This window comes from Alligator mississippiensis, chromosome 6 (assembly GCF_030867095.1).
Source record: "Alligator mississippiensis isolate rAllMis1 chromosome 6, rAllMis1, whole genome shotgun sequence".
Taxonomy (NCBI): Eukaryota; Metazoa; Chordata; order Crocodylia; family Alligatoridae; genus Alligator; species Alligator mississippiensis.
Genome location: NC_081829.1, coordinates 27,843,222 through 27,870,966, shown reverse-complemented (window position 1 = coordinate 27,870,966; position 27,745 = coordinate 27,843,222). Strand labels below are relative to the sequence as shown.

The following is a 27,745-nucleotide window of genomic DNA, read 5'->3' as shown; positions in this document are numbered from 1 at the left end:
TAACAACCAGAGTCTGCAACTTGGGTGGCAGTGGCTGTGGCAGCGGCAGTGGCTGCGGCTGTGGCAGCTGGGCTGGCAGCAGCTGCTGTTCTTGTGCCCTCTGGGTGCCTGGGACTGAAGTCCTGGTCTTTGAGCATTTGTTATACCACTGACTCCATGATACTTATGAAATCTCAACCTAACAGAGAAGGGGTGTCAAACTTATGGCCAACAGGGCTTTTAGAGGGGCTGAGGCAAGCAGGGGTAGGGCCTGCTGGCAAAATCCTGGGCAAAGTCCCACTAGAGGATGCTGCCAGCGGGACACAAGCAAGCAATGGATGTGTAAACCCTCACCACCGCTCCCTAGCCACTGTCTGCAAGGACCCCCCCATTGACTGGATCTGGCCTAGGGTGCAGGGTGAATTTGATATCCCTGTATTAGAGACTTTTATGCATGCTTAGAAAGTATACTCTAAAAAGACCACTCTTGTCTTTGTTTGCCTAGTTTTAATCTGAGTTTAAGTCAAATCCTTCCAGAAGATTAAAGAACAGTGTTTTACCTTGCCAGAACACTGAAGATGCTGGCCTGGCACAGAGAGTGAGGTAACAAACATTGTGATACAGCGTAACAAAAACACTGTCCCCATCAGGCTGCATAATCTTCGCAGAAGTATAGACCTAGGGGAAAAAACAGGAAAGAAAAAGAGAAGAATACAAATAGTGTTGCAATAAGGAGAAAAGGTTTTTTTAAAGAGTTTTTGTAGACTCTTCCCACGAAGTACTTTATTTTTCCAAAAATTTTCATGCAATTTTATTATTGAACTGTATTTACTTTCCATGTTAAATATACCCTAAATCAAAGTTAAATATGCGCCAGAAGTAAAAAAAAAAGTGACTCATGCTTGCTATGCACTTAAGATTTTCCCTTAGACAACAAATACACTCAGCTATTTTTCACTCGGTGGAACTACTTGATGTAGACCCTCATTACAAGAATAAGTTCCTTTTGAACACTAATTACAAATCAAAGGATGATATCCTTCAACCATAAAATGTCCAAGGAACAAATTAGTCATAGATTTTTGTTCCATTCAAGCACAGGTTTATTTACCTTTAGCTTTTCTAAAAGCAAGAATAAGAACATCTCAAATAATCTAGCTAAACTACATTACCAATGTATTCATATCTTATTCAAAGTAAGCAATATTTTTCTTGCCTGTCTAAACAACATAAATTTAGATATTTAAAACGGCACTAGTTTTTCATACACTGCAATAAGCAAGGGTAAGTCCATGTCATGCTTGAGCTGGTACATTTTTGTCTGCATTTTGAGGTTGGCTAACAGACCCACTGCAGATTAGGCAATTGTGATGTCTGGGCTCAGTCAAAATTAAATGGGAGGGGCAAGTCTACTGTCAGCCAGACAACCGATAGACACTCCCTGGAAACTTTTGAAGCTCCTGAAAACAACATTGCAGGGAAACGCCCTGGACTAGAGAAAATAAAGCAAGGAAGATGAAGTAAAAATTCTTCAGCAGCCCACTTTCTTTTTACAAGCGCTTGCTGTAAGAACTCAATGAATGGGAGGCTCCCATGCCAAGGGCAAACACAGGGACTATGGAATTGGAAAAGTGCTTACAATCCTCTCTCAGAAGGTAGAGCCAGCCATGCCCAAATCTGTCATTCAACTGCCGGGCCAGTGTTCTGGGCACTACTTAGCTATCTATGTCCAAGACTTATAAGAGGCTAGTTATTAAAAAGTGGTTGATCCTGGGCGAAGAGAAGACAGGTTATGATGGGGCCAAATTCAATCCACACTGAATAAGATGGAAGCAGAAATTTTAGGAGCATAGGAAAGTAGGGCTGAAAGGGACCTCACAAGGTCATTTCATCCAATCCCTTTCTCAAGCCAGGATCATCCTTGACAAAAACCATCCCCAGCCAAATCTCTCCCCAACCTACTCTTAAAAATTTCCAGGAATGGAGATTCCACAACTTTTCTAGGTAGACTGTTGCAATACTTTCAGTCAGATAGAAAGACAAAAAGGACTACCCTCAGAGTACTACAGGGGAAAGCCTACCTCAGAGGTAAGGAAAGAGGGCTGGCAGGAGCTGCTCATCATGGACCATCTCAATAGGGAAACAGAATTAAGTTGAAAACAAGTCTAACACAGTTGTTATCTGGATTCTAGTCAGGTCTCTCTCTGAGTTAGGTCACCAGATATTTGTCTTAAAGGTTATTTGAGTTTCTGTACCTGTGTTTGTGAAGAAGAAGAACCAGAAGCCAGATATAGCAGAGAATCACGCCACACACTTCAGTCATGGCAAAGGCCCATGGTATCCTAGGAACACTAAAGAAAAAACAAAAACAACCTAAATAACAAAAGCTTGCATGCTCAAAGCTGATACCACTGATTAGGTAACTAATATCAAGTCTATTTTTCAAAATACGTTGAACACATACAGCTCCAACTGCAGCAGGAAAGCTGCACTCTCAGTACCTGTTGAACAAATTACCAAAACTATGAATTCTCCATTTCTTTTAAGTCTCCAATATTCAAAATGTTTCTGGAAGACAGGTCTTTGTCAAACAAGTTATAAGACTCAGTGCAGGAGTAGCTGGGTGAATCTATGGCCTCAACATTTGTGTCAGAATGCACTCACCATGTTAGCATGTTTGACCTACTAGTTCTTGGATTACTAAACCCTTGCTTTCCTTCTGAAGCTGGCAAAAGTTATAACACTGAAAAATTCCAGAGAATGAAAATCATCTTCATGCTAGATTTTAGTTTTCTTTCATCTAACTCTTCATGTTGAGACTCTCCTTATGCCTGAAGAAGGGTGCTTATGCCTGTAAGCTTGTAAAGAACAATTTTTCCAACTATTCAGTTGGTCTAATAAAAGATATCAATTTACCCAAAGAACCTGGTCTGCCTATGTCATTAGACCAACACAGCTACAACCAATTCCCCCTATGCCTTATCAACATTTTCTTCTCCTTCTCCCTCCTCCACCCCTTTCGTTTTCTTCTTTCCTCTCCGCCTGCAGTACCGCCTCCCTCAGTTCCCCACTACTCCTTTAAGATACAGTCCCTTGATTTTTCTTCACAGTCCCTCATATCCTCAACCCATCGTCACTGCTTCTGCTTTGCTGCCCCTCTCTCCTATCCTCCTCTTAAAAGAGGATCAACAGCATTTAGGGCAGTCATTCCCCAGCTTCTTTCTCTTTGCATTTTCCTAAGAGCTTATTTTTTAAATTAGATTTCAACTAAAGAATCATTGCATGTGAGCCTTAATAGCCTTGTTGGTCAAAACATTTCTTAACTTCTCCCACTGTAATGATTTCTGCAGTAATTTGCACTCTCAGATTTCCTCAGACCAGAAATTGCTAAAGCTCTCAGTGGAACTGTCTGTCCCCTTTGCTACAAAAACAGTGAAAAACAAAACATAGTTGCTCAGACATTGACTGTTGTAATCCCTTTGCATTGTTTTGCTGCTACTCGCCCCTAGCATTCACTGCCCTGTACATTCTCCCAATTCTGTGACTGTGGTTCTTGTTCTAGGAACACAATCCAGTATTCAGTATTGTCACTTACTCTTATCCTCCTTTCCCCCTCCCATCTGGAATGTATTGTCACCACTTGCTGAGTAATATCTAAAAATGTCAGATTTTGCAACCCTCTTTCACATGATTAGTCCTAATGACTTCACCCAGACTGCTCATGAATGTTTACAGGAGTAAAGGCTATGCTACTGAAACCCATTATCAACAGGGAGTGTTTTACTGGTACTACAGAACATGATTATAACACAGTACGTGCAGAGTACCTGGAAAAGCCTCTAATCAACCATGTAAATTAAGCTGATTTTTTTTGCTGGTACAGGAAAAAAAGTGTTTCATTTCTTGTGACATGAATGGAGTGATATTAAGGTCACTTTAACTACATATACAGGGATTGACTAGAAGAATAACTGATCTTCCAATTCAGTTTAGAGAACCTTTAAACAATCTCTAAAAGATGAGCTAAAAGGGAGAAACTAGAACATGATTACAATATCATTGTCACTTCTCTGAAATTAATGGCTTGCTTACTAAGACTGTTCATCAACTATTTCATATATTGAAGTACAACAACCAGTATGTATCTAGTCTAGGTCAGCCACCCATGAAATCCAAGGGCGATACAGAATACCGAGAGATAAACAATCTCCCTATCGCAATCAAGTGGGATATCACCACTGTATCCATGTTTAAGACAAGCATGGGGTTGCTCATGTATGCCGGCTTAATCACAGGCATTTATTAGACGCAGAGATATTGTGGTATGCAGCATAGATACCTCTTGGTCAAAGAGGAAATTGCAAGACCGTAATCATTGCAATACCGTCATAGCAATTTTTGCACCAGTGGACCCGAAGTGCTTGTCATATAGATTGAGCAGATAGCCACCAATCCTAGAAATCAAATTTACCTTGGCCACCCACAGGTCAAATTCAGGAAGTGAGAAAGTAAAGTTGATGCCCACCAGATTTCTGGATACAATTTATTGGTAGTTCAAGATATGGCCTATTTCAAGGTATGGCCCTATTGCCATACTATATTTCACCACTTGGGGTATATGGCTCTTCCCACAAAGCAAATCAGAATAGGTCAATGATGCATATCTATGCATTAAAAACAACACAAATCCCCTCTCTCAGGGATCATAATTGGTTGGTTGGTTGGTATGGCTGGAAGGGACCTGAGCAGATAATCAAGTCTGACCCACTGCTATAGGCAGAAAAGAATGCTGGGGTCAAACAACCCCGGCAAGGTAATTATCTAACCTCCTTTTGAAGACCCCCAGTGTAGCACCACTTCCCTTGGAAGTTGGTTCCAGACCCTGGCCACCCTGACTGTGAAGAAGTGCTTCCTGATGTCTAGCCTGAATCTACTCTCAGTCAACTTGTGGCCATTATTCCTAGTTACTCGTGGTGGTGCTCGGGGAACAGGGATTCTCCCATTCCCCGCTGATCCCCCATTGTAAGTTTACAGATGGCCACCATATCCCCTCTCAGCCTTCTCTTGTAGAGGCTGAACAGGTTCAGGTCCCATAGCCTCTCCTCGTAGGTTCTGCCCTGCTCCCCCCTGACCATGCGAGTGGCCCTCCTCTGGACCCTCTCAATGCTGTCCACATCCCTCCTGAAGTGCAGCGCCCAGAACTGGACACAGTACTCCAACTGCAGCCTGATCAATGTCGCATAGAGGGGAAGGATCACCTCCTTGGACCTGCTCATGATGCATGTGTGGATGCATGACAAGGTGTGGTTAGCCTTACTGACTGCATCCTCACATTGATGGCCCATGTTTATCTTGGAATCAAGTGACTCCAAAATCCTTTTCTGCCTCTGTGCTGATGAGAAAGGAGCTCCCCAGCCTATAGGTATGCTGCTGGTTCTTCCTTCCTAGGTGCAGTACCTTGCACTTATCAGTATTGAATCCCATCCTGTTCTCATCTGTCCACCCCTGTAACTTGTCCAGCCCTAGTTGTAGCTTGTTCTTCCCTTCTATCGTGCCCACTTCTCCCCACATCTTAGTGTCATCTGTGAATTTGAACAAGGTGCTTTTCACCCCCTTCTCCAAGTCGCTGATGAAGATGTTGAACCGTGCAGGCCCAAGGACTGAGTCCTGGGGGGCACCATTGCCCACATCCCTCCAGGTCAAAAATGACTCGTCCACCACCACTCTCTAGGTGTGGCCCTCCAGCCAACTTGCGACCCATCTGACTGTGTAGGCATCGATGCCAGTCACCTAATTTTTTAAATGAGAATGGGGTGGGAGACCATGACAAAGGCCCCCTGAAGTCCAGAAAAAACTACATCCACTGCAACACCTGCGTCCAAGGATTTTGTGACCTGGTCATAGAAGGCAGTCGGGTTGGTCTGACAGGACCTGCCTCTAATGAACCCATGTTGGTTGCCCCTAAGCATACTCTCCCCTGCTGGTCCCTCGCAGATGTGCTCCTGGATAATTTTCTAAAAGAGCTTCCCCAAAACTGAGGTAAGACTAATGGGCCTATAGTTTCCTGGGTCCTCCTTCCTCCCTTTTTTGAAAATGGGGACCACATTGGCCCTTTTCCAGTCCTCTGGCACCTGGCCAGAGCACCACAAGTGCTCGTAAAGCTGTGCCATGAATCCCACAATGACCTCTGCCAATTCTCCCTGGGGTGGAGAGCATCTGGACCTGCTGATTTGAACACATCCAGCCCCACCAGAAGTTCCCCAACTAAGTCCTCTCTGACCCCAGGCCTGGCCGTGCCTCTCCTGAGTCCATCCTGAATCCTGGTGGGAGGCAAAGAATTTGTTAAAGAGGTCAACTTTATCGTCTGGTGCAACCACCAGATTGCCAAGTGTGTCCTGCAGGGGCCCCACGTTACCCATTGCCTTCTTTTTACTCCCTATGTATTTAAAAAAGGACTTCTTGTTATCTTTGATCCTGGTCACTAGTCCTAGTTCCGTCTCTGCCTAGCCTTCCTAACAGCCCCCCTACAGTCTCGAGCAACGGAGGTATAATCCTCCTTGGTGATGGCCCCTCCCTTCCATTGGATGTACGCCTCCTTTTTAGCTTTCAGATATTGAATGCCTTTGTTGAGCCATGGGGGCTTTTGAGCACTCTTGCTGCCTTTGATTTGCATTGGAACTGTCACCCTTTGGGCTCAGAGGATCATCTCCTTAAGGAACGACCACTCATCTTGGACTCCCAACTCCCCTACCCTCTGGTACCTCAGTGCCTCCTGGCCTAATCTCCTTAACTCATTAAAATCAGCCCTCCTGAAGTCCAGCTTACCCAGGAAGCTAGTACCTGGGGAAAGCACAGGTTAGAGAGAGAACACACATCTTTCTACAGAGACTTGGTTAGTTTTGTTGACAAAAGGTGAAGATTGCAGGTAATACCCAAGCAGTGTTCAAGGGAGAGAGACATAAGCATGATAATAAGAGAATCTGCTGGACAAGGAAGGTGTCAGTTCCCAGCGGGGAGAGTCTGAAGTAACACAGGAAACAGTACAACAGCTCTGGAGCTCAGAAGTAGAGCAGTCTTTGAAGGTGCTCTGACCATATAAATTATAATAAAAGACAGGAACTGCTTGGCCTTTGGCTGGAGGGAGGGTCACAGAATCTACAGCTGGGTGGCCTTTCTCCCTATAAATGGCTTTATTGAGGCAGAGCTACGCATTTGCTGCTTGGAACTTTGAGTGCACTTGTTCTCCCCAAGAAGAGGTCAAATCTCTCTCTCAGGGGTAGAACTGGATGCTGGCTTGAGTCAGGGCTGTGGAAAACTAGAGGGCAAGGAACGAAGGCTAGGGCCTCTGAGTGTGAAGGAGCAAGGACTTCCACCCCTACTCTAAAAGCCATACCTGGGCTGGGTTCAGGGCTACTCTCTGAGACCGAACAAGGCCATGACAGTCTTGAACAAGGTCAGGACAGCATGTGCCTCCTTGGCGGGACTCTGTGACAATTTGCAGTCCTCATTTGTGAAACACTAGCAAGAATTCAATTCAATTTCCTGGCATGGAGCAAAAGGGGAAGTGCAGCACCATAGGAAAGAGCAGCGCAGTAGGTTTAGTTCTTTAAAACATGACCTCTAAATCAGTGTAAGGGGTGGAAAGAGATTCTGGACCTCAAGTTAATGGAAGTTCTTTCTGCTACTACTTTGTCTTTGCTTGGACATACTGCTTGTGTCACCTACAAGAAGAAAGTTACTATTCAATTTAATTTGCAGCCTGAGAAAGATAAGTCAAATCCTGTACTATATACTTTATAAATAAATGGTTATCTAAGATCACAGAACTGATCCCTACAGCCTCCTTTTAAAATATCAATTGTGTAGTAGTGACAGCAGTACTCATCAACCATTCAATTTCTTTTCCTAACTTTATTTTAAACTTCTCGGGCACTGCAGCACATTACAAGCTAGAGAACAGGCCATTTTACATTCAGAAACATTGTACCTTATAAAATGGAAAAAATACTGAAAATCTGTTATTCTACACAAATGTAAGCATTTGTTTTAATCCCATCAAGTAGTTTAAAGAACTTACCTGTCTAAAAATATGTCTGGTAGTGGTGGATATGTTTGCATGTCAGGTACTCGTTCATGTACTATAACCATGACAAATGATGTAAAGCCAAACACTATGAAAACATAAACACAACTTAAAATAGTCTTCCAGTATTCTGGGTCCAGTCTCCGGGTTTGCTGTTTGCTTTTTCCATTTGTGTATTGATACTGATCACCATTTAAGTCAGTAACTGGTTCATCACAATCCCGTGGTACTTCACCATTACAAAACCAATCCGTACCCTGAAGGGAGCCAACAGTAGGAGAAATTGTTCCAATGTGACTGTCACTACTGTAACCCAACTCTTCTAAAACATCAAAATGCTGTTTTTGCAATTTGCGTATAGATAACATGAGCCTTTTGATATCCCCTAAGACTTTGATTTCCAGAGGAGGTGATCGTAAATCATATTCAGTCAGAGTTAATAATGTAATTCCATCCAATCTGTGCCTATTGCACAAGATGTCCACATACTCGCAGAAGCCTTCTTCCCTCAGCCATTTGGCTACATTCTTGGTAGTCCAACGTCTAATGCAAAGCTGATTGTTGCCTGCCATTGTCTTACTCTCCGCCTGCCAATAAAATACATAAGTTATACACTGAAAAGAGCGATTAGTGTCAAAAAACATTCTTGAAGAATTAATTTGTGCATACTTGTTCTCTGCACTGAATGTTCTTAAGTGCTTCATATGAACATATTAGAAACATTGTTCTTCCAGTGAACCTGTCTTGTCTACCCAAGCACACTTGGTAAAGGTAATCCAAATCAACTAAAAATTTAAATTGACTGTAAATTTATATCAAATTAAACCCATATGGAAGACCCTTACCTAAAATCAAAGTGGTTTTAATCTCGAATCCTATTCTGAAACAAGATAATTATTCCTTACTCCACCCTTTGTTTTCACAAAGAGCTGTATCATTCTCTCAGAAGAGGCTTTAGAATGGGTAAGTTGGACTTGTTTTCTGTTGGGCTTAACAGAAAAGTTGTTTACATCCCGATTTCAACGTAGCACTTTTCTGCAGGATGCAATTCCAAAGCTATGTAAAACTAAAAGATAAAAAGCAAAACCCTGTCACTATGCACTTACCCAACATAACATCACCACTTAACCATCAGCCCTGACCTACACTGCACCACTATTTCTGTCCTGATCTCTCTCATAGACACTACAGGCGTGTTCAGACGAGTCTGCACATGCCTCTTGCCGCATCTCAAAGCAGTTATCGAGGTATCAAAATAAAACCCAGGTGAAAAACCCAGGGCAGAACACAGTCCAGGACTGTACCCTGAGGCAACCAGAGGCTTGGGTCCTCCAAAGAGATGCTCTGGTAGTCAGCCAGAGCATCTCTACGGCTGCCCCTTACCCCATTGCTGAAGCACACTGCCTCCATGTACGGAGCAGCCTGGAGCGGTGCTGCCTGTATGGACTCCAGCTCTGTCCCAGGTAAGTAAAGGTAAGGGACTGGGGGTGGGGGAGACTGGCGCAGGGGCTGTAGGGGTGTGGGGGAAGGGTGGGTCCCCCGCCTGCCCCCCCCCCACAGCCCACAGCCCCTGCTCACAGCAGCAACCCATCAGGGCACTGGGGGCCCTCCTAGCAAAGACACCCCACGACAGCACAGGGCAGCGCAGCTCCACCCAGTGCTGCTTGTGGTAAATCGCACAGGCTCTAGCTCCCCCTGGCTGCAGATCCGAGAGGAGCTGGGCAGGATTATTTTGCCCCAAGTGGCACAACTTGCCCCACACCAAAGTGCATGTCTGGGCACGTGCGCTGAGGGAAACATCCATGATTCAAATTTGTGCCACTCCTATTTGAGTTGCTGCAAGCACACGTGCCCGCACGTGTGGATGTGCCCCAATTGTCTAGTCATTCCTCACTTGTTACGTATATAAACAAGAGCTATAAGTTTGTTAATTTTAAAAACTGTGACAAACTGAAGCAAAAGAAAAAAAATACTGGCAATATACTTATCTATTTATCTAACACATTAGTGAAGTACTAGATCATTCAGTATGTTATTTTCAACAAGAAAAAAGCAGCAATTTAAATAGTTTCATTATTACAGAAACAGAACGCTAATCTGCTAAATTCATGGTTCAGCTTTTTCCTCCCACAGTCAATGGGAGAAGGGAAATGCACATCAACACTAATGAATTACAAAATATTGCCAGCATTGCTTTATCAGCTAGCTCTCTGGAAAAACAACATCCATACTTAAAAGAGCAATGCTGCCAGAACCCCTGCTCTGGGCACAGTTACACTCCCAGAAGAGTGTTTGAAGAGCATTTTTGTCAGCTTGGCTTATGCTGTTCAGGAAGGTTGTGTAGCTATAGTAAGCAGAGGAACTTCACTGCCATATTCTGCATTTACACTAGGGCCAAGGTTCCCAAGCTTTTTCTTATTGCATTCCCCTTTCCAGATTTACCAGATGCCTACATACCCTATCAGCATACATTTTATATTTTAACCCCTTAAATGCCAACTATAATTATAATGAAAGTAAAATCCGCTATTACACAATTTCTCCCATGTATCCTCCAGAGATTCCTTGTGTACTCCCAGGGGTATACGTACTAGGGTTGTGCGAAAGGGCTATGTTTCGATTTGGTTTTGGATCTAGTCATTTTGGAGGGACAGCGATTCATTTCAGTGTTTCGGATCACTGTTCCATTTCGATTCGGCCGAATCCGTTTTGGAATTTCTACGCTGTTTCCGTGATTTGGCCATAGACTATCATGTGGAATCACTAAAATGCCTATAACTTTGTCATTTCTTGCCTGATTTGGATGTAAATTGCAGGGATGGTAGCCCCTTCTAAGGGCATTAAATCTACCAAGTTTCAAGGAGATAGGTGCAGGAGTTCCTGTGACACTGCATCTCAAACTGTTCAAAGCAAAACCTGTATTACTTGCTGGCAGCATGCTGTTATACCACACGCAGATCCGAGGGCCTGCATCCCCTGGGAGGGCTGCGGGGCTGTGCTAGACTCCTTCCAGGGGGTGCGGGCCCCCTGTATCTGTACGCAGGATGACAGCAGGTTGCCAGTGCTAGCTGGGACCAATGCCCGCACCGGGTTCTTTCTGGCACTCGGCACAGGCTGCGCCAAGCAGACTCAGGTGCTGGCACTAGCTAGCAGCGGCAGCATGCTGTCTTCCTGCGCACAGATCCGGGGGTCCTCGCCCCCCAGGAGGGCTGCAGGGTTGTGCCAGACTCTTCCTAGATGGTGCAGGCACCCGGATCTGCGCGCGGGATGACAGCAGGCTGCCATCCCTCCCCCAGAGCACTGGGATTGGAAGGGACCTCAGGGACAGATCACAGACATTGGCCAGCTACAGATGTCAATATCAGAACAGTCCCGTCCCCCCCTTCTTAGTTCTGTTTCCCTGCAAGCCCAGCTCCAAAACTCTGAAATTTTCTGAAACATTTTGGATGGTTTCATTTCAGAGCCTTCCATTTTGTTTCGGATTCGGTGTTTTGGGCGCCAAAACGGGCTGAAACACCTTCAAAAGAAAGCGGCTGCCAAAGTTCCGTGCAGCCCTAATGTGTACTACCGTTTGGGAACACCAGCATTCGGAGATCTGTTGAAGTAGCCACAGCAGCAGAGGCTCTATAGCAGGGATGCCAAACTCATCTGGCCCCGCAGTGCACAAGGCCCAGGGCCGGTCAGCAGGCCAGATCAGGTCCACAGGCCCTCCCTTCCCCCACCATACCTGATCTAGAGGCTGCTCCACCTAGTCTGGGACCTGTGCTGTGCTCTGTGTGATGTGGATCCTGCAGCAGCCAGAATGGGCACCATGTGCAGGACAGTCTGGCCGAGCTGCACCTGGCATCCACCCCAGCCATATCTGGGAATGCACTGCACACAGTATGCATCCCAAAGCAGGCGCTGAGTCTGGTAAAGTCCAGCCTGAGTGGCCACTACAGTATAGATAAGATCTGAAGGTATGTCTACACTGCACTATGCAGCACCTTACTGACCGGGTACCAGAAACAGTCCAGTCCAGTAGGCAGGGAGTTCCATCCAAAGTAACTTACCTTCCTTTTCAAAGTAAATTAGCCCAGAAGGAGTACAAACAATAATGCTGCAATACTGCTTCCAGTTCCCAAACTAATTTGCATGGGTTTCTCTAGGCAGCACTATGTTCTGCAAAGTAGACACACCCTCATTTTCACATAACTTTTGAGGGTGCAGTTGTTTTGTATTTTTTGCATAAAATGATCCTTATGAAATGATAGGTTTCATCTCACTTGTACATTTTCCAAAAACCTATTATTGCAACAAGCAGCATTAAACGTCACCAAGATCTTTTCTGGCCTGCAACTTACTGCATGTTAACAGTTTCTAACATGTGTTCAGGCAATTTCCCCTGTGTGTGTGTCTTGCACAGAAGCAGAGCAGAGAAACATTTAAGAACAGAAAAATGTGACTGAACAACCACAGTGATTCCAATGACATGGTATCCAAAATCCATAACTTGGAGTTTCTAAGCAGGGCACAGTGATTATGGACTAATTCAGAGAGGAATAAGTTTTCGTATGCAACAGCTTACTTGATTAGATACTATGAATGGTCTGACAAAGTAAACTATTGTTTATAAATGCTTATGCCTCTCTGAGTTATTTAGTCCTGTGGTTTTCAAACTGTGTTCTGCAGAAACCTGGCACTCTACAATAGGGCCAGGTCACCTGGCTCCACATCAGTCTTCAGGATATGGGCAGGGAACTGATATGAAAGGGTTCCATGACATCAGCAAGTCTAAAAAACTCAAACTTCCTGAGGTCATGAAACCCTTTCGTATCAGTGCATAAGGGGTGTGCATCAGGATCTGGGGGAACACCTGTTCACCAGAGCATCCCAGGGGATGACAAGGTCCAACCGTCACAAACTCCTGCAAGACCATTTCAGGCTGGATATAAGGAAAAACTTCTTTACTGTATGAGCCCCCAAGACCTAGAACAAACTCCCCCAAGAGGTGGTGCAAGCAAGAAACCTTCAAGAAACATTTAGACGTTTATCTTGCTGGGATCCTTTGACCCTAACTGACTTCCTGCCCCTTGGGCAGGAGGCTGGACCTGATGATCTTACGAGGTCCCTTCCAGCCCTAAACTCTATGAAATTTAGTCTATAAGGTATCACGCTGCTCTGCCTGACTTCAGGCCAACATGGTTAACTACCTCTCTCCAGGAGTTTTTAGTCCAAAAGCAAAAAGTAATTAATTTGTGCTCAGTGTGACTATTAGACCATATTGACTTTGGGGGTTATGAGGCTGATCTGTGTAACTAAAATTTAAATAATAGTTACTCTCTTAATCAAATTTAATTGTAGCAAATCCATCACGGAACTTCCTTAAACCTACAGTCTTCTCATTAACAGATCCAGCTACAACCAGTGAATTAATTGCACATTTAACTTTTTCTAATGTCTACATATTTGCGTAAAGTAATTTATCAACATTATTGTACAATGGATCATTTCAGCTGCCCATTAAAATTACCTCCCACCCTCTTCATTCACTTTAAAAGGTTGAAATATTTTGAACCTATTTTAACTGCATTCTAGGAACAAGTTTTTACAAGACTTTCTTTTCATCCAAGGTAAAAAATCAGAAATTATTTCCTTTCCTGGAGAATAAGAAGTACCAGGGCATCAGTGGATATCTACATACAGTAAAACTTGTGACAACTGTAAATTATTAGGGGGATAGCCATCTCCTAAGAAGCATAACTTACTACAATAGATAACAGAACCTTTCTTGAGTAGGAAGGATAAGATGCTTCTCAAACAGCATGCTCTTCACGAGAAGCAATCACTTGCTATGGAGGTGGAAAGGGTTAAAACATAATACCCAGGAAAGTCAGAAATAGCTTTTCACCTGTCCAATCCCATTACAAAGACAAGCCAAACTGATTGATGATCTACCAAATACAATCAATAATGCTTTGCAAATCAGACTGAAGAGTTCTACAAATCTTCCCTGCAACTCTTATGTAAAGGGAATGATCTCAAGTGGATGACATGCCTCTGATCTCATATGACTTAAGATAAGGGTTGTCAACCAGGGACATATGTACCCCCGGGAGAACTTGGGAAGTCCCTAGGGGGTACGCGTGGACGGGCAGATGGGGACGGAGCGCCACCACCCCGCATCACCACCTCCCAGGAGGAGGGCCAGAGCAGGGCACCCCTCTGCGGGCCGGATGCTATTTGCTGTTTAACCAAGAATGATGTACAGCATGTGCAAATACATTAAGCAATCATTCCTCATTCTTTGCATATTTTCTTACCTAGAGGATGTCCAAAAATCAAATAGACACCTTGTTTCTGGGAAGGCAGAATGAGGAAAATAGTCCTAACATTTTTTCCATTTAAACTGTATAGCATCCATTTACTTCATTTAAGCTTATATAAAGTGTCACAACCCAAAGTTGTGATTTTTTGTTTGTGTGTGCTTCGGCACTGCTAAATTATTTTTCCCGCTAAATTGCAGCTTCCTTGCACGGTGGAGTTTTCTGCTGCAGAAGAGAACCCCGGTGCAACGGAGAATTTCCTGCTAATTTGTAGCTTTCTTTGCATGGTGCATTTCTTTTGCATCCAAGAAATGCACGGTGCAAAGGAGTTCCCGCCATTTGTATGAAGATTCGTGCCACATTATTGGCCGATTCTAATACATGCACACGTGGCGGCTAGCAATTGGCTTGCTAGCTGTATAAGAAGCTTGTGTGGTTTCCGCCCAAGTTGGAGGACTCCACGAACACCAGGAGGAGGAGACTTCACACTGTGTGAAGATCTCTAAGCACTGCGGATCCTCACAGACCCAACGCATTTCTTAAAAGGCAACAGAGGTCTGAACAGCCTCTAGCCTCTCCCCGTCGCCAATAAATTCCTAGACGTATCCCTTCCTGCATATTAAAGATACGAACCCGAGGAGCTTTAACAACTCTGGGGCCAGAGAACCGAACCGAACCCACGGAGCTTCAGCAACTCCGCAGGAGAGAAATTACCGAACCCGCAGAGCTTCGACAACTCCGGGGCTAGAACAGATTTGTCGTAGTCCTCCAACGAGGATTTAAGCGGAGCTGCACCTGGAAAATGTCCAGCCTACACCGCGACCATCTTGGGTGTAAGTAAATAATCTTCAAATCAACCACTACGCGTCCGTAACTAATTCTAGCTCGCCCCCAGTCTTCTCCGACCCCGCGTGCCCAGGCTGCTGGCCACGGCCCGCGTGCACAAAAGGGCCCGGATCGCTCCCGAACCCGCACATAAAGAACATATGTAACTACCCTACATTTTGCGCGCACACACTTGAAAAAGACCTTAAATTGTAACTTTTCCCCTGAAAGATAAAGATTACATAACAAATGAATAATCGGTAACCTCAGAGTTCCCCCATTAAGTCTGAATTTTACTACCCATAATGCAACAAACATGTTAGCACTAAAGAATATATACTGCATTTTCATGGCCAAACATATCCCAATTTTAACAATGCCATACATTACTCATCAGACTTTCACTTGAATTAAACTAGTATTTTCCTCCAATCTGTGTTTTTCTTTCATCTCTTTGGCATTCAAGTAATAGATCCTTTTTTCAGAAATCATTTCTCCTCCTGACTAAAAGCTGTGGTTTTCAGAAACACTGCACTTATTTCAAACCAATTAGATCATCTGTCAAAGTGACAAACAAATGGATATACAATGCAGTAATTCAGCTTCCTTGAAAATCACTAAGTACATATGCTATCTGAAGCATTCTTACTTTACTTACAGTTTCAAAAAGAAATATTTAAAATGCCTCTTTAAACAGAGACAAAACTTTAATTTTCAAAGGCTACAATTTACTAGTACTTTAAAAGTCTCATTCAGGTATGTCTCAGTCTAAACCAGGGGTGGGCAAAATGTGGACCACGGGCCAGATGCAACCCACCAGGCCATTCTATTGGGCCCACAGGGCCCCTAACAAATTTAGAAAATTAATATTTATCTGCCCCTGGCTGCCTGTTATGTGGCCCTTGATGGCTTACCAAAACTCAGTAAGTGGCCCTCCACCCAAAATAATTGCCTGCCCCTAGTCTATTGGGAAAACAAGAGTTCAAATACAAAATATTTTGGTTGGGCAGCATCAGATTTTATTTCCGTAATTTATAAAAGAACGAGTACTTACACCTTTACAGCCACTGGTGTTCTTTGATGTAGATATCTTGATGGACATGTGCCCCATATAACCTGCAGTACCCACACATGCAACTCTCCATGAAGTCACCTCCCCTTTTACCCTGATGATACAAAAGAATGGACTATGCCCAATTGCCATTCAGATCCTTCAATACCCTGATAAAAAATGTTCAAGATTTAGGGACAGTGTGTGGTTTAGTGAATTCATATGCAGAGAACATCTCCAAAGAAACCCTAACATACTGTATTTTCTTGCACACTATATGTACTTTTTCTCCAAAAATCAGCTGCCCTCCCCTCAGTTGGGGTGTGTCAAGCAGAGAAGCTGATTTTTCTGCCCAGAACAGAAGCACTCCACTTAGATTCCTGCCCCCAAAGCCATAGCCCAGAAGCATCAGCAAACTTTCTTTTCAGGCTGGAGAGAGGCAATGGTTCATTATTCTTCAATTCACACGTGTTAACAATCTCTCTTTTTTGAGAGTCTTGAAGTTCCCCGTCCTCTGGCAAATTTGTTGGAAAACCATTTTTTCCTCATTCTGCCTTCCCAGAAACAAGGTGTCTATTTGATTTTTGGACATCCTCTAGGCAAGAAAATATGCAAAGAATGAGGAATGATCGCTTAATGTATTTGCACATGCTGTACATCATTCTTGGTTAAACAGCAAATAGTTTATTTCTTTAAGAGATGGGAACTAGGAACTTACCTAAAACAAGGATTGTAGCAATACTCGATCAAGAGGTGAAGTATCAGACCTGTAGACTGGTATCAAATAGTAGTGGTTGTTTAAGGCAAGCAGCCACAGTTTAACATAGATGCTTTGCTAATTTTGGGTGTAGGGACTCAAACATGCCACCAAGGTTGCTCAAATTCTGACAGATTGTGCCTTAATGTGAGATTTAAGTGTTGCTTTATTGATACCTATTGCAGAACAGAACCCAGAGAACTTCATCAGTCTGACACTCCTCTTATAAATTTTTCCATTTCTTCTTTAGAAAAAGCTTTAAGTGAACTCATTTGAGAGTATATTTTGAGAAAGATTTCAAATCATACATTTCGCAGTATACAGTCTTTGTATAGGTAAAAGTGGAGAGGTATTTGGGGAGTCAGATGTCAGGCACGTTTTAGTGTGTCATAAATCCAATGTCAATATATATTGAGTCCATGAGTTCTTTTATCTAGGAGACTGGTGAAGTGCTACCTTTCAGATGTTGCTGCTACTGCAAGACAGACACAGCTCACAAAAGGCACATAAACAGATCACTTCAGACACAGCTTTATATGTTGTCTCTACATCCCTTCCCCAGAGCACTGTGACTGGAAGGAAACTCAGAGAAAGATCACAGTCACTGGCCAGCTACAGATGTCAATATCAGAGCAGTTTTCCCCACCTCTTCTCAGTTTCTGTTTCCTGCAAGCCTGCTTTCCGAATCTCTGAATCGATTTGAATGCTTTCGATTCGATTCAGACCTTTTAATGGGTCTCCCAATTTGATTTGGAGATTCAGCTGCTGAATCTCCTTCGAATTTAATTGGTTACTGAAGCTTCGCACAGCCCTACATACTAACTACACCAAAAACTGTTTAAGAGTAGAGAGAATACCATAACTGGGAAGACACTGAAGTTGTTCCTATTGTCATGGGCAGTAAGAAGGAACTGGATGGCAGTTGGGGATGTTCTACCCCTTAAAAAGGGTACATTCATAGCCTATTAAACACAGTGGGTTAAAACATTTTAAACTCCTGGCAGTTTCCTCAGGCACAGCACCTCAAAAGAAAACATCATGTTTCCCACAAATGACAGAAGGTCTAAATGTGGGATCATTGCACTGTGTAAATTTGGACTATTTTACATACATTCTGTGCTTGTTGAATATTCAAGATTTAAAAAGCTTGCCCAGTAGATGAAGAAATCTTTTCCCCATTGGTAAAGAAAACAGTGTTTTCCCTCAAATCACCAAACAAATTCCACTAAAATTAACTTTTATACTATTTATCATTTGCACTGTAAAATTAATGTTGCTTATGAAGAAACTAATGGATGTTTTAATTATGTAAGCTTCCATACAGCGTGACTACATTACCTGGAAAATTATTTAAATTATACACTGTACTACATGCTTGTTAAAAAAGATGCAGCAGTGTTATGAAAATAATGTCATTTATTAAAGAGGACACAAAATGAAGCATTTTAAACAAGGGTCCTGCTAGAAATGATGAGACTACATGGTCCCTGTTTCCTGTACAACAACATGGGTTTTATTCATGGTTTAGCTAATCAGTAATAGGTGTCATCTTGTTTTGAGGTGCCTAAACTAAAGCACTTCAACCCAAAGAACTTCAATTTCTGCATTCAATACACATATGGCTATGTTAAAAGTAAGATTTTTAAACCAAGACAATAGTCTTAAGTATTCTGAGTATCTGTCTATTATGGCCAGATTCATACTCTTCTGACAGGATCTTTACATTCAATGGACCAGACTATTTACAGAGTATAGAAGATCTTAGAAATGGTCCAGTCATGTACTCCAATATGTGTAAAGAAAAAAAAAAAGTTTTCATGGCTACTACAAGCTACCACACCATAATAAAGATTAATATTAAATATAATTGTTCACATTATTTACTTATTATATTTATTGCTGTATTACCTACGCTTCAGTTCTAAAGTAATTTCCTCCTTCCTTGAGAAAAAGAAAACATTTCTAGTTATTCTCCTTCCCACCTCAAGGGAATGACTTAAGATGCATATGCCTTAGCATTCTTAACTAAAGAACATACAAACAGCCTGTTATTTTAAGTCTCAGTGTAGGCTCTTATTACTAGTTTCACTTCTAGTTGATGTAGTTAAACTGCTAGTCGATCTTCCTTTTTTCATCACGTCAAACATTTTGGTCACAGTGGGCAACTCACCTTCATCCCCAGCATCTCCCGAATTCGTCATCATCTATTTTGTTCTAGGGAGATGCATAGAATGGGAGAGCTTATCACATTTAATGTGATTGTGGGAAATATAGTCCATCAGTACAACTCACTTCGCTTTGTTCAGAGTTCTTCCAACTTGTCTATACCCCTTTTTTTATTCTTCCCCTCAAAAGCCTTTCAGCAGCAGAACTTGTAGCAAAGACAGGCAGACCATTTTCACTGTCTGTTTCACTTTGGTCATCATCAGCCTGGTCCTCCCTTGCTTTCTGTCACCAACTGCACTTCAAAGCTCAGCATGTTGGAACCCAGGTATGCAGGGGAGCAAGTACTTGAGTAACCCAAGATGCCAGAACTGTGCTACAAACTCAATGCATTTAATTTCAGGGCTGGCTACCGTTTTATAGGAGAACCAGTGCCGGGAAGCCTGGGAGGAAGTGTCAGTCAGGGACTGTCTCCTCAGACTGAGAAGTAGCTTGTGGAACAGGTATTTTGCAGCAATCTTTTTGTATGGTTACCTGACAGCTGAGATTAGGCAATTGTGTGCTTTTGGTGGCAAGGTGCTGAAGATGCCTCTAATGGGACATTCTTTCCTGACTTATTTTGGTGCTTCTCAGCATTTATCTTTTTTCCACTGTTGTTCTGTTTTCTCCCTCACACATCTCTTCCTTTTTCTACATTCCCCTTTAGTTGTGTCCTTTTTTTATCATTTCAAAACACTGTGAAAGGACAGTGGTTCCTTCTTGAGAAACGCATCCAATTTCATCTTCTGCGCTGCCTGGTGGTGGCTTCTCGTTTTCTTTTGATTGCAACTGGCTACTGCCAAGATGGAAGACATGAGCAATTCCTTGCTATTCTGATTTTTGTCAGATCCCCCAGCACCTTTAGATTTAGATAAGTCACTAGTAGTTGAATCCGATACATCTCCAGGAGATACTCCTGCTCTTCCAATGTTGGTAATTAATTTATCTGCTTAGCACTGGCTGAGATTCTATAGAGTTTTCCCCCTGAATTGCTGTAGGAGGGGTTTCAGCATTGTCTTCTGGGAAAAGCAAATCTTTTTTTGGATAAGTATTTCTAAAATTTGGTACTGCTGTGGCATGTTGCCTAACTATGTGCACTATTATGTGATGACCACACAAAAGCTGGACCAAATACTATTGCCAGGTTTTTTGGGTCCTTCTTGCTGGTTTTTGTTGTTGTCAGAGCTGACCCTAGCAGGGCCCAGGGCAAATCAGCTTGTGCGGGGCCCTGCCCCTACCCCAATCCCACACACCCTGGATGTGAAGAAGCTGCTGTCATCGGCAGCAGAGCCAGTGGCGCAATTTGAAACTGGCGGCAGCGGCGCAAAGTTGCATGGCCACTCTGCCTGGCTCCATGGAGCCCCCCAAAGTGCGGGGCCCGGGGTGGTCGCCCTGATTTCCCCCCTCTCCCCTCCCCGGAACAGCCCTGGTGGTTGTTGGGGTTTTTTTTGGGGGGGTAGGGAGGGGGAGGGGTTGAGTTTTCTGCTAGTGTCTTCAGATGTGCAGGGAGAACCTGAATATCTTTATGAAACACTAAATTTAAGTTGTGAATCAGCCATTTTAGCATTTTCAGCCACTGCAATGCACAGGATATTCCTTTCTCTTAGCATCTATGAAATCTACACACTTGTCATCAGTCAAGAAAGGCTCTGGTAGTTTTCTAAAGAAGAATTTCAGTAAACTGCTCATCACATTCACATCTCACCATTTATCATCATGAACATCAATGTCAGTCTTCCCTTTGTTAAGTTTTTCTTGCATGCTTAAGAACAACATTATTTCCAGTGTATTCAACACCTCTTTCTTGAGCCAGTTTTCAGTATAGATCAGCTACCAGTGGACTATATTAATTGATTTGGGCTGGGGACAGACATCAAATCTAACACCAAAGGTTCCTCCAGCATATGACTTCTTCTCAATGGTTTTCCTCATAATCCTTAGAATGCTTTTATGCCTTGTTCCTTTGTCTCTCAGTAGGTTTTTCCTCTAGTAAGAAGCTTCCTTTCAGACTCCTCTTTGGGAGGATGCCAACTCTGTGTCCTTTGTTCAAGTATGCTGCTAAGAAGAGTCCGTCTAATATTTAAGACTCTGAGGAGGTGTTTTGGGAGAAGTCTCTGTTCTTCTTCTGGAAGAAGTCAGCATGGTTCTATAATCTTCAATCCTTTGCCTAATGAGGTCTGCTCTAGTGACACTGGTATCCTCAGTATTTAAGCTGCTATTTTCCTGTATAGCCTTAATCCACGCCAAACATTATCCTATCTTCAGCCAGGAACATCTCTATTAACAGACATCAGTTAGGAGCCTGACAACGTTTGTTCAAAGTTCATCAATACCTTCAAGATTCCAGAATTCTTACTGTGAGTCAGTGACTGTGACATGTGTGCACTATGCACTCCAGCAGGTGGGTGGTGGTGTTCCGCACTGCGCTTATATCCTGTTTCTGCTGCCCTATAAAAGCTTTTTATCAGGTTTGTTCCCATTTCCAGTTTAAGATTTTATTCCATGAAGATCAGCTTCCGCTTTAGGAAAACTTGTTTTCATGCCTTTTAAATGCTAAATAGTGACTGACAGCCTTCCATTTCCAAAAAACACTTTGAGACAGACTTCAGTTCTCCTCCTCCTGACAGCAAAATTTTCCATCTACGATGTATTCCTGCATCTACTGAAAACCCCTTCCCTTAATACATCACTATACTATTTTGTTAAAGTGGCTATATTTTTTATAAAGTTGTTACATTGCATATAGCTGGTGATTAGCATGCACATGGAGTTTATGCTGTTATGATTTCACAGAAAAAAGGTATATAAATGTTTAAGAACTATGGTTAGCATCTTATATGGTTGGTGAATTCACCCGCAAAACAGTACAGATGTAATCAGAGTGCTAGTTCTACTGATATAATTCTTTAGGAAATGCACTTAAGTCATATTAAGCGCTTTTTAAAAAACATTAGACTTTGTGTTTTAAAATCGATACTAGCTAAACTGAAATTATTATTCTTCTAAACTGTGAGAACTCACCCACAATATAATCACACCGTAACAGTTCTGTGATAGAATAATTTCACGTAAAAATAAACCTTTTGTTCACTATCAGAAAGGATTTCACTATATGCTAAAGTATGAAGGTCACTGGAAAACTTTTTCAGGGCATTTTCATTGAGTAGAACTAATGTATAGCCAGTAGAAATGCAATTGTAAATTTGATTTAGATATCTTTGGGGAAAATGCCTTCAAAGGAATTTTAGTTTTCAGGAAGCAAGCCTCATACTGCTTTAAACACTTAATATTATTAAGGCTTGAGTTTCAGATCATCTTCAACATTTCAGCCCATCAGAAACTGAATGTGTGTCTGTTTGAAGCAATAAGGAAGGAAATCATCCTAAAAATCCATTATAAAGGCCTTCTCCCTCTTCCCCCCTACTTCAATCCTGGAAAAGGTTATCCCAACTATACCGATTTGCTAAGACATCTGCGTGCAAGAATTCCCTGCAACAGACTCGTCTATGCCAGTGTTCCCAAAGACTTCAAATATAGCAAGCAAACAAGAATACGGGCAAAATATTTTTCAGTGATATTGCAGCTGCTCTAGTCATAACTTTCTTAGCTTACTAAAGAACATGTTGTAGGAGACTGTGCCAAGAGCCTTACTAAAGTCAAGGTATATCAAATGTACTGTTCTCCCCATATCCACAGAGCCTGTGGCCTTACCAAAGAAAAAAATCAAGTTGATCAGGCATCTTGCTCTGGGTGAATTCATACTGACTGTTCCTGATCACCTTGTTTTCCTCTAGGGGATTCACAATAGATTCCTTGATTACTTGCTCCACAGTGCCTACCTTTAAGAAAGGGAAGGTGAAAGATCTGGCAAATTACAGACCAGTCAGATATCTGGAAAGATCATGGACCAGGTCCGTAAGAAGTCAATTATGAATCCCCTAGAGCAGAGTTGGGCAAAATGGTGGATTCAGCTGGCAGCCGGACTCCATTTCCCAGCAGCCCCTGACCATGTTGCTGTGGCCAGTTTCCATGGAGACCCAGGGGCTGAGAGAGTATGAAGCCAGGGCTTCTATGGAGACCAGCCCCAGCAGTGCTGGCAGGCCACACAGCTGAGCAGGGAGCTGTTCCGGGGCTGGGTCCGGGGCCAGGATTTTGTCGTGATGACAGCATGGTCCAGAGCCAAGGCAGAGCTGAGATCTGCTGCCCACTCATCCCTGCCTGCAACATGTGGGCAGCAGATCACAGCTCTGCCTCAGCTCCAGCCCATGTTGTCACCACCACAAGATCTCAGCCCCAGAACAGCAACCCACCCAGTTGCAGACCCTGCCAGTGCTGCTTGGGCCAGTATCCGTAGAGACCCTGGCTCCACCGCTCCTGGGGGCTCCATTGAAACTGGCCACAGCGATGTGGGTAGGGGCTGCTGTGAAATGGAGTCCACCACAGGCTGGACTTTGCCTACCCCTGCCCTAGAGGAAAACAAGGTGATCAGGAACAGCTAGCAGTAATAATTAATTCTGCCACTGCTCCCCCACTGCCAAATTTCCAAACCACTGAGGAACACCTGTGGACTGAAAGGACATGGCTCTGTGGGGTTGGCAGTGGGGAAGCAGTGGCAGAGTTAATTACCATTTCTTTCATATCTTCACTACCAACTGAGCTCATCTTCTGGTAACTAACTGTATTTGGGAAGACTGAAGTCAAAAAAGGCATTATATATTTCAAGCTTCTCTCCATAATCTGTAAACAGATTGCCTTCTGCATTCAGTAAAGGTCCTACACTTCCTTTGGTCTTTCGCTTACTTCTGACATACTTGTGGTATCCTTTTTAATTGCCTTTTAAGGCCCTTGCCAGTTGCATCACAAATTGTGGCTTGGTCTTCCTGATTTTCTTCCTGCATGTCTATGTAATCCTTTTAAATTCCTTCTGGTAATGTGACAATTTTACACTCTGTTGCGTTTCAACTCACTGAAATCTCTGTTTAGTGAGGCTGACCTCCTATTGCACTTCCCATTCTTTTATCACAACAGGATAGTTTGCTCCTTTACCCTTAATGCCAGCTCCTAAAAGCACAGCCCTCTCTCCTGGGCTCTTTCCTTCCCTCCCCATCAGACTTGTTTGCCAAGGAATCCTGTATACTGTCACGACCCAAAGGTCTGATTTTTTTTTTTGTGTGTGCTTCGGCACTAAGAATCATCCCCGTGGGTATACAGCTTCGTTGCATGGAGGAGTTCTGCTGCGCAGAGAACCCGCGTGCAGGGAAGTTTTCCCGCCACTTTGCAGCGATCTTTGCAGGGTGCATTTCCTTTGCAGCACAGAAATGCACAGTGCAAAGGTTTCTCGCTCGTCGTATGCAAATTCGTGCCCTGCAATTGGCTAGTTCTAAATTATTCACACGTGGCGGCTAGCGATTGGCCTGCTAGCCGTATAAGAGGCTTGAGCAGTTTCCGCCCAAGCCGAAGAGGACTCCGCATCCATCTCGTGGGGACTTTGGGTGTGCGCGGCAGGGTAATAGAAACCCTGTGTGTCACTCAGAGGAGTTCGGCGGCCTGATCCACCGCCCACCTCTTCCCGTCTTCGAACAGAGCCTACTATAAGACGTAACAACGAGTTTAATGCGCGCTTGTCCTGGACATCCGGAGTTTGTCGTGTTCTGTCTGCGTGGAGCCTTGCAACCTCCACGTGTGTTCGTGTTTTTTGTTGTAACCGCAACTCAAGCAAGTTCTCAGCCTACACCACGACCATCTCGGTGTAAGTAAAACAATCTTAAAATCAACCGTTACGTGTCTGTGCCTAATTCTAGCTCGGCGCCCGCCCTCTCCGATCCGGCCTGCCCGGGCTGCTGGCCACAGCCCGCGTGCAGAGCGACGTAAGCGACCTGGGGTCAGACCCGGCGCGCACATATACCAACTCCCTGAGTTCATTAAAGACTTTTCTGAAGTCCAGTATCTTTATTCTGCTGCTCTCTCTCTTTCCTGTCTTTAGGGCAGGGGCAGGCAAAGTCCTGCAGGGCCAGATCGGGCCTGCAGTAGACTCCATTTCCCAGCAGCCTCTGCCCACCATTGCTGCTACCGGTTTCCATGGAGACCCCAGCAGCAGCAGTGCTATGATAGTGCAGGGCCAGGGTTCCATGGAGACTGGCCCCAGCAGCACTGGCAGGATGTGCAGCTGGGCGGGGAGCTGCTTCAGGGCTGGGATCTTGTGGCGGTGACGGAGGTGGGGCAGAACTGCCATCTGCTGCCCGCATGCCCCAGGCAGGGGCATGCAGGGAGCAGGTCATGGCTCTGCCCTGGCTCCCGACCATTCTGTCACCACTGTAAGATCCCAGCCCCAGACCCAGAGCAGCTCCCTGCCCAGCCACGTGCCCTGCCAGCACTGCTGGGACCGGTCTCCATGGAAACCCTAGTCCCGCACTGTCATGGCCCCACCGCTTCTGAGGTCTCCATGGAAACCGGCTGCATCGATCCAGAGAGGGGCTTCTGGGAAATGGAGTCCAGCCACTGGCCAGATCCGCCATTTTGCCCACCCCTGCCTTAGTATCTTGAACTCCACCATTTCATGGTCACTGTCACCCAAGTTATCTTCCACCCTCACTTTCACAACAAATTCCTCCCAATTTGTGACCAGCCAATTGAGAAGAGCTCCTCTGCATAGCTGGACTTTTTATCACCTGTGCCAAAAAGTTATCCCCAACACTCTAAGAATTTCCTGGACTACTTGAGGACTTCTGTGTTCCCCTCGTAGCAGATGTTATGGTTATTGAAGTACACCATGAGAACCAGGTCCTGTGATTTGGAAAGTTCTGTTAGGTGTTTAAAGAAATCCTTGTACACCTCTTTCTCCTGCTTTGGTGGTTTACTGGAGACACTCACCATGACATCTGTACTGCACTTCGGAATACACATACATCTCCTTTGTATATACACACAAATTCCTTCCCTTTTCCCCCCTGCCTATCCTTTGTTATACCCATACATAACAGTACTCCAGTCACATGTATATCTCGCCACATCCCTAATCCCAATTCCACAATTGTACTAGCACCTCCAATTCTTCCTGTTTATTCCACATGCTTCTCACATTAGTCAGTCAGTTATCTGAAATGTTTATATACTAACTCTTTTCTCTCGAAGAACACTGGGCTCCTGCTATTCCCTCTACTCAATTTTTATGCATGTCCTTTGGCTCTTTACTTAGTTCGGCTTTTGTCTCCATCCCCTGGTGAACCTAGTTTGAAGCCTTCTCTACAAGATTAGTGAGCCTGTAATAATGGTTTCCTTCTTTTTGGAGAATGCTCACTAATGCAAGGAGCTAATCCTTATCCCAACTCTAAAATGAAACCACACATCTTGTAAAATCTAGAAGTCTATTCTTGCATAATCAATATAACATGCAACTAAATTGTTATAGCTATATGTGACATTGTAAATAAAACTATAATCAATGGTAGTATATTGGTTACTTTAAATTGGAAACGGAAGAAAAGAAAAATAATTATTTGACACCCATTCTTACATAAAAGGCAGATCAGGGTGGTACCTTAAAGATCAACTCATATCAAGTGTAAAGTCACGCACACTTTCTCTTATGAGTATTTTGCTGCTATCGTTACCACAAAATGCCATTCAGACAGCACACAGCACTGTCAGCCATAATTATAAAGAAAAGATAAGCAAGCTTGTATCTAGTAGTGTAACTGATCTTTTGTTCTAGATTTTGAAGTGGAAAGAAAAAAGTAAGTTCCCTCAACAGATGTTAAACTATTTTATCATTTATTCTGCTAATCTACATATCAAATTCCTTATGTTTAGAAAGATTTTTTGTTTAGATTGTTTGCATATCCCTACTGCAAGCAAACAGTAGGAAATTATTCACATGTAAGTTGGCTTCAGAATCAGTAAAAACATGATTATGTTTTGCAGTAAGCTGAACCGTACACTAACTGGTACTTTATCTTTACACCTCATTAATCCAAATAGGTGATATGGTGCTCCTGCAAACACTGAAAATCTCAACCTCTAACCTAACCAACAAAACATTTTTCATCCTCACTCGAGGTACTGACTTTAAAGCCAACTAATCAAGCGCTACACTTACTGTATCAGAGCACTATTGCAGTTGTTAAAATCTTACTGTACTGCTCTATTAATATTTGTATGTCACTCTGACAAGAACTATTTAGGCACCAATTATTTTTTTCCTACTTCAAGATAACATAAGCAAACAGGGCAGGACTGGTTTTGCTACTTCAGTTTTGAGTCCTTCTGTTCTGACAATATACAAAGTACACTTTATGTCCTTCTCTACCATAAGCAAAATAAGGCGAGACAAAGGAAAGGGAAAAATTATCTGTATTCTGCTTGTTAGCAACAGCGGAGCCTCTCAAGTAAAAGGTTATTTTATTCATTTCCTCCCTTACTCCTTCAAATTCTTATTATGCAAGACTTGATCTTTCTAGTTTGGTGAGCAACTGTGGGCTTTTTCCTATTTTAAATATTTATTATATTAAAATAAAAGGAAAGAAAGGGATCCCCTGAATGTACCC

The 27,745-nt window shown here is 43.3% G+C and overlaps 1 protein-coding gene and 2 pseudogenes across 5 annotated transcripts in view; all 3 read right to left on the bottom strand.

Annotated features, from left to right (window-relative positions):
• The window catches only part of SAMD8 (sterile alpha motif domain containing 8), a 76,197-nt gene that overhangs the window by 42,854 nt on the left and 5,598 nt on the right, over positions 1-27,745 (bottom strand). For all 5 annotated transcript variants that reach the window (XM_006267388.4, XM_059729747.1, XM_019497209.2 and 2 more), the window contains 3 exons: positions 8,057-8,649; positions 2,235-2,330; positions 540-657 (listed from right to left, as the gene is read on the bottom strand). In XM_006267388.4, the coding sequence (XP_006267450.1) occupies positions 540-657; positions 2,235-2,330; positions 8,057-8,634 (792 nt within the window). In that variant the 5' untranslated portion in view covers positions 8,635-8,649. The remainder of the gene's footprint in view (positions 1-539; positions 658-2,234; positions 2,331-8,056; positions 8,650-27,745) is intronic.
• Positions 19,026-20,436, bottom strand: LOC132251243 (rho GTPase-activating protein 21-like; annotated as a pseudogene).
• On the bottom strand, positions 20,434-21,477 carry LOC132251143 (rho GTPase-activating protein 21-like; annotated as a pseudogene).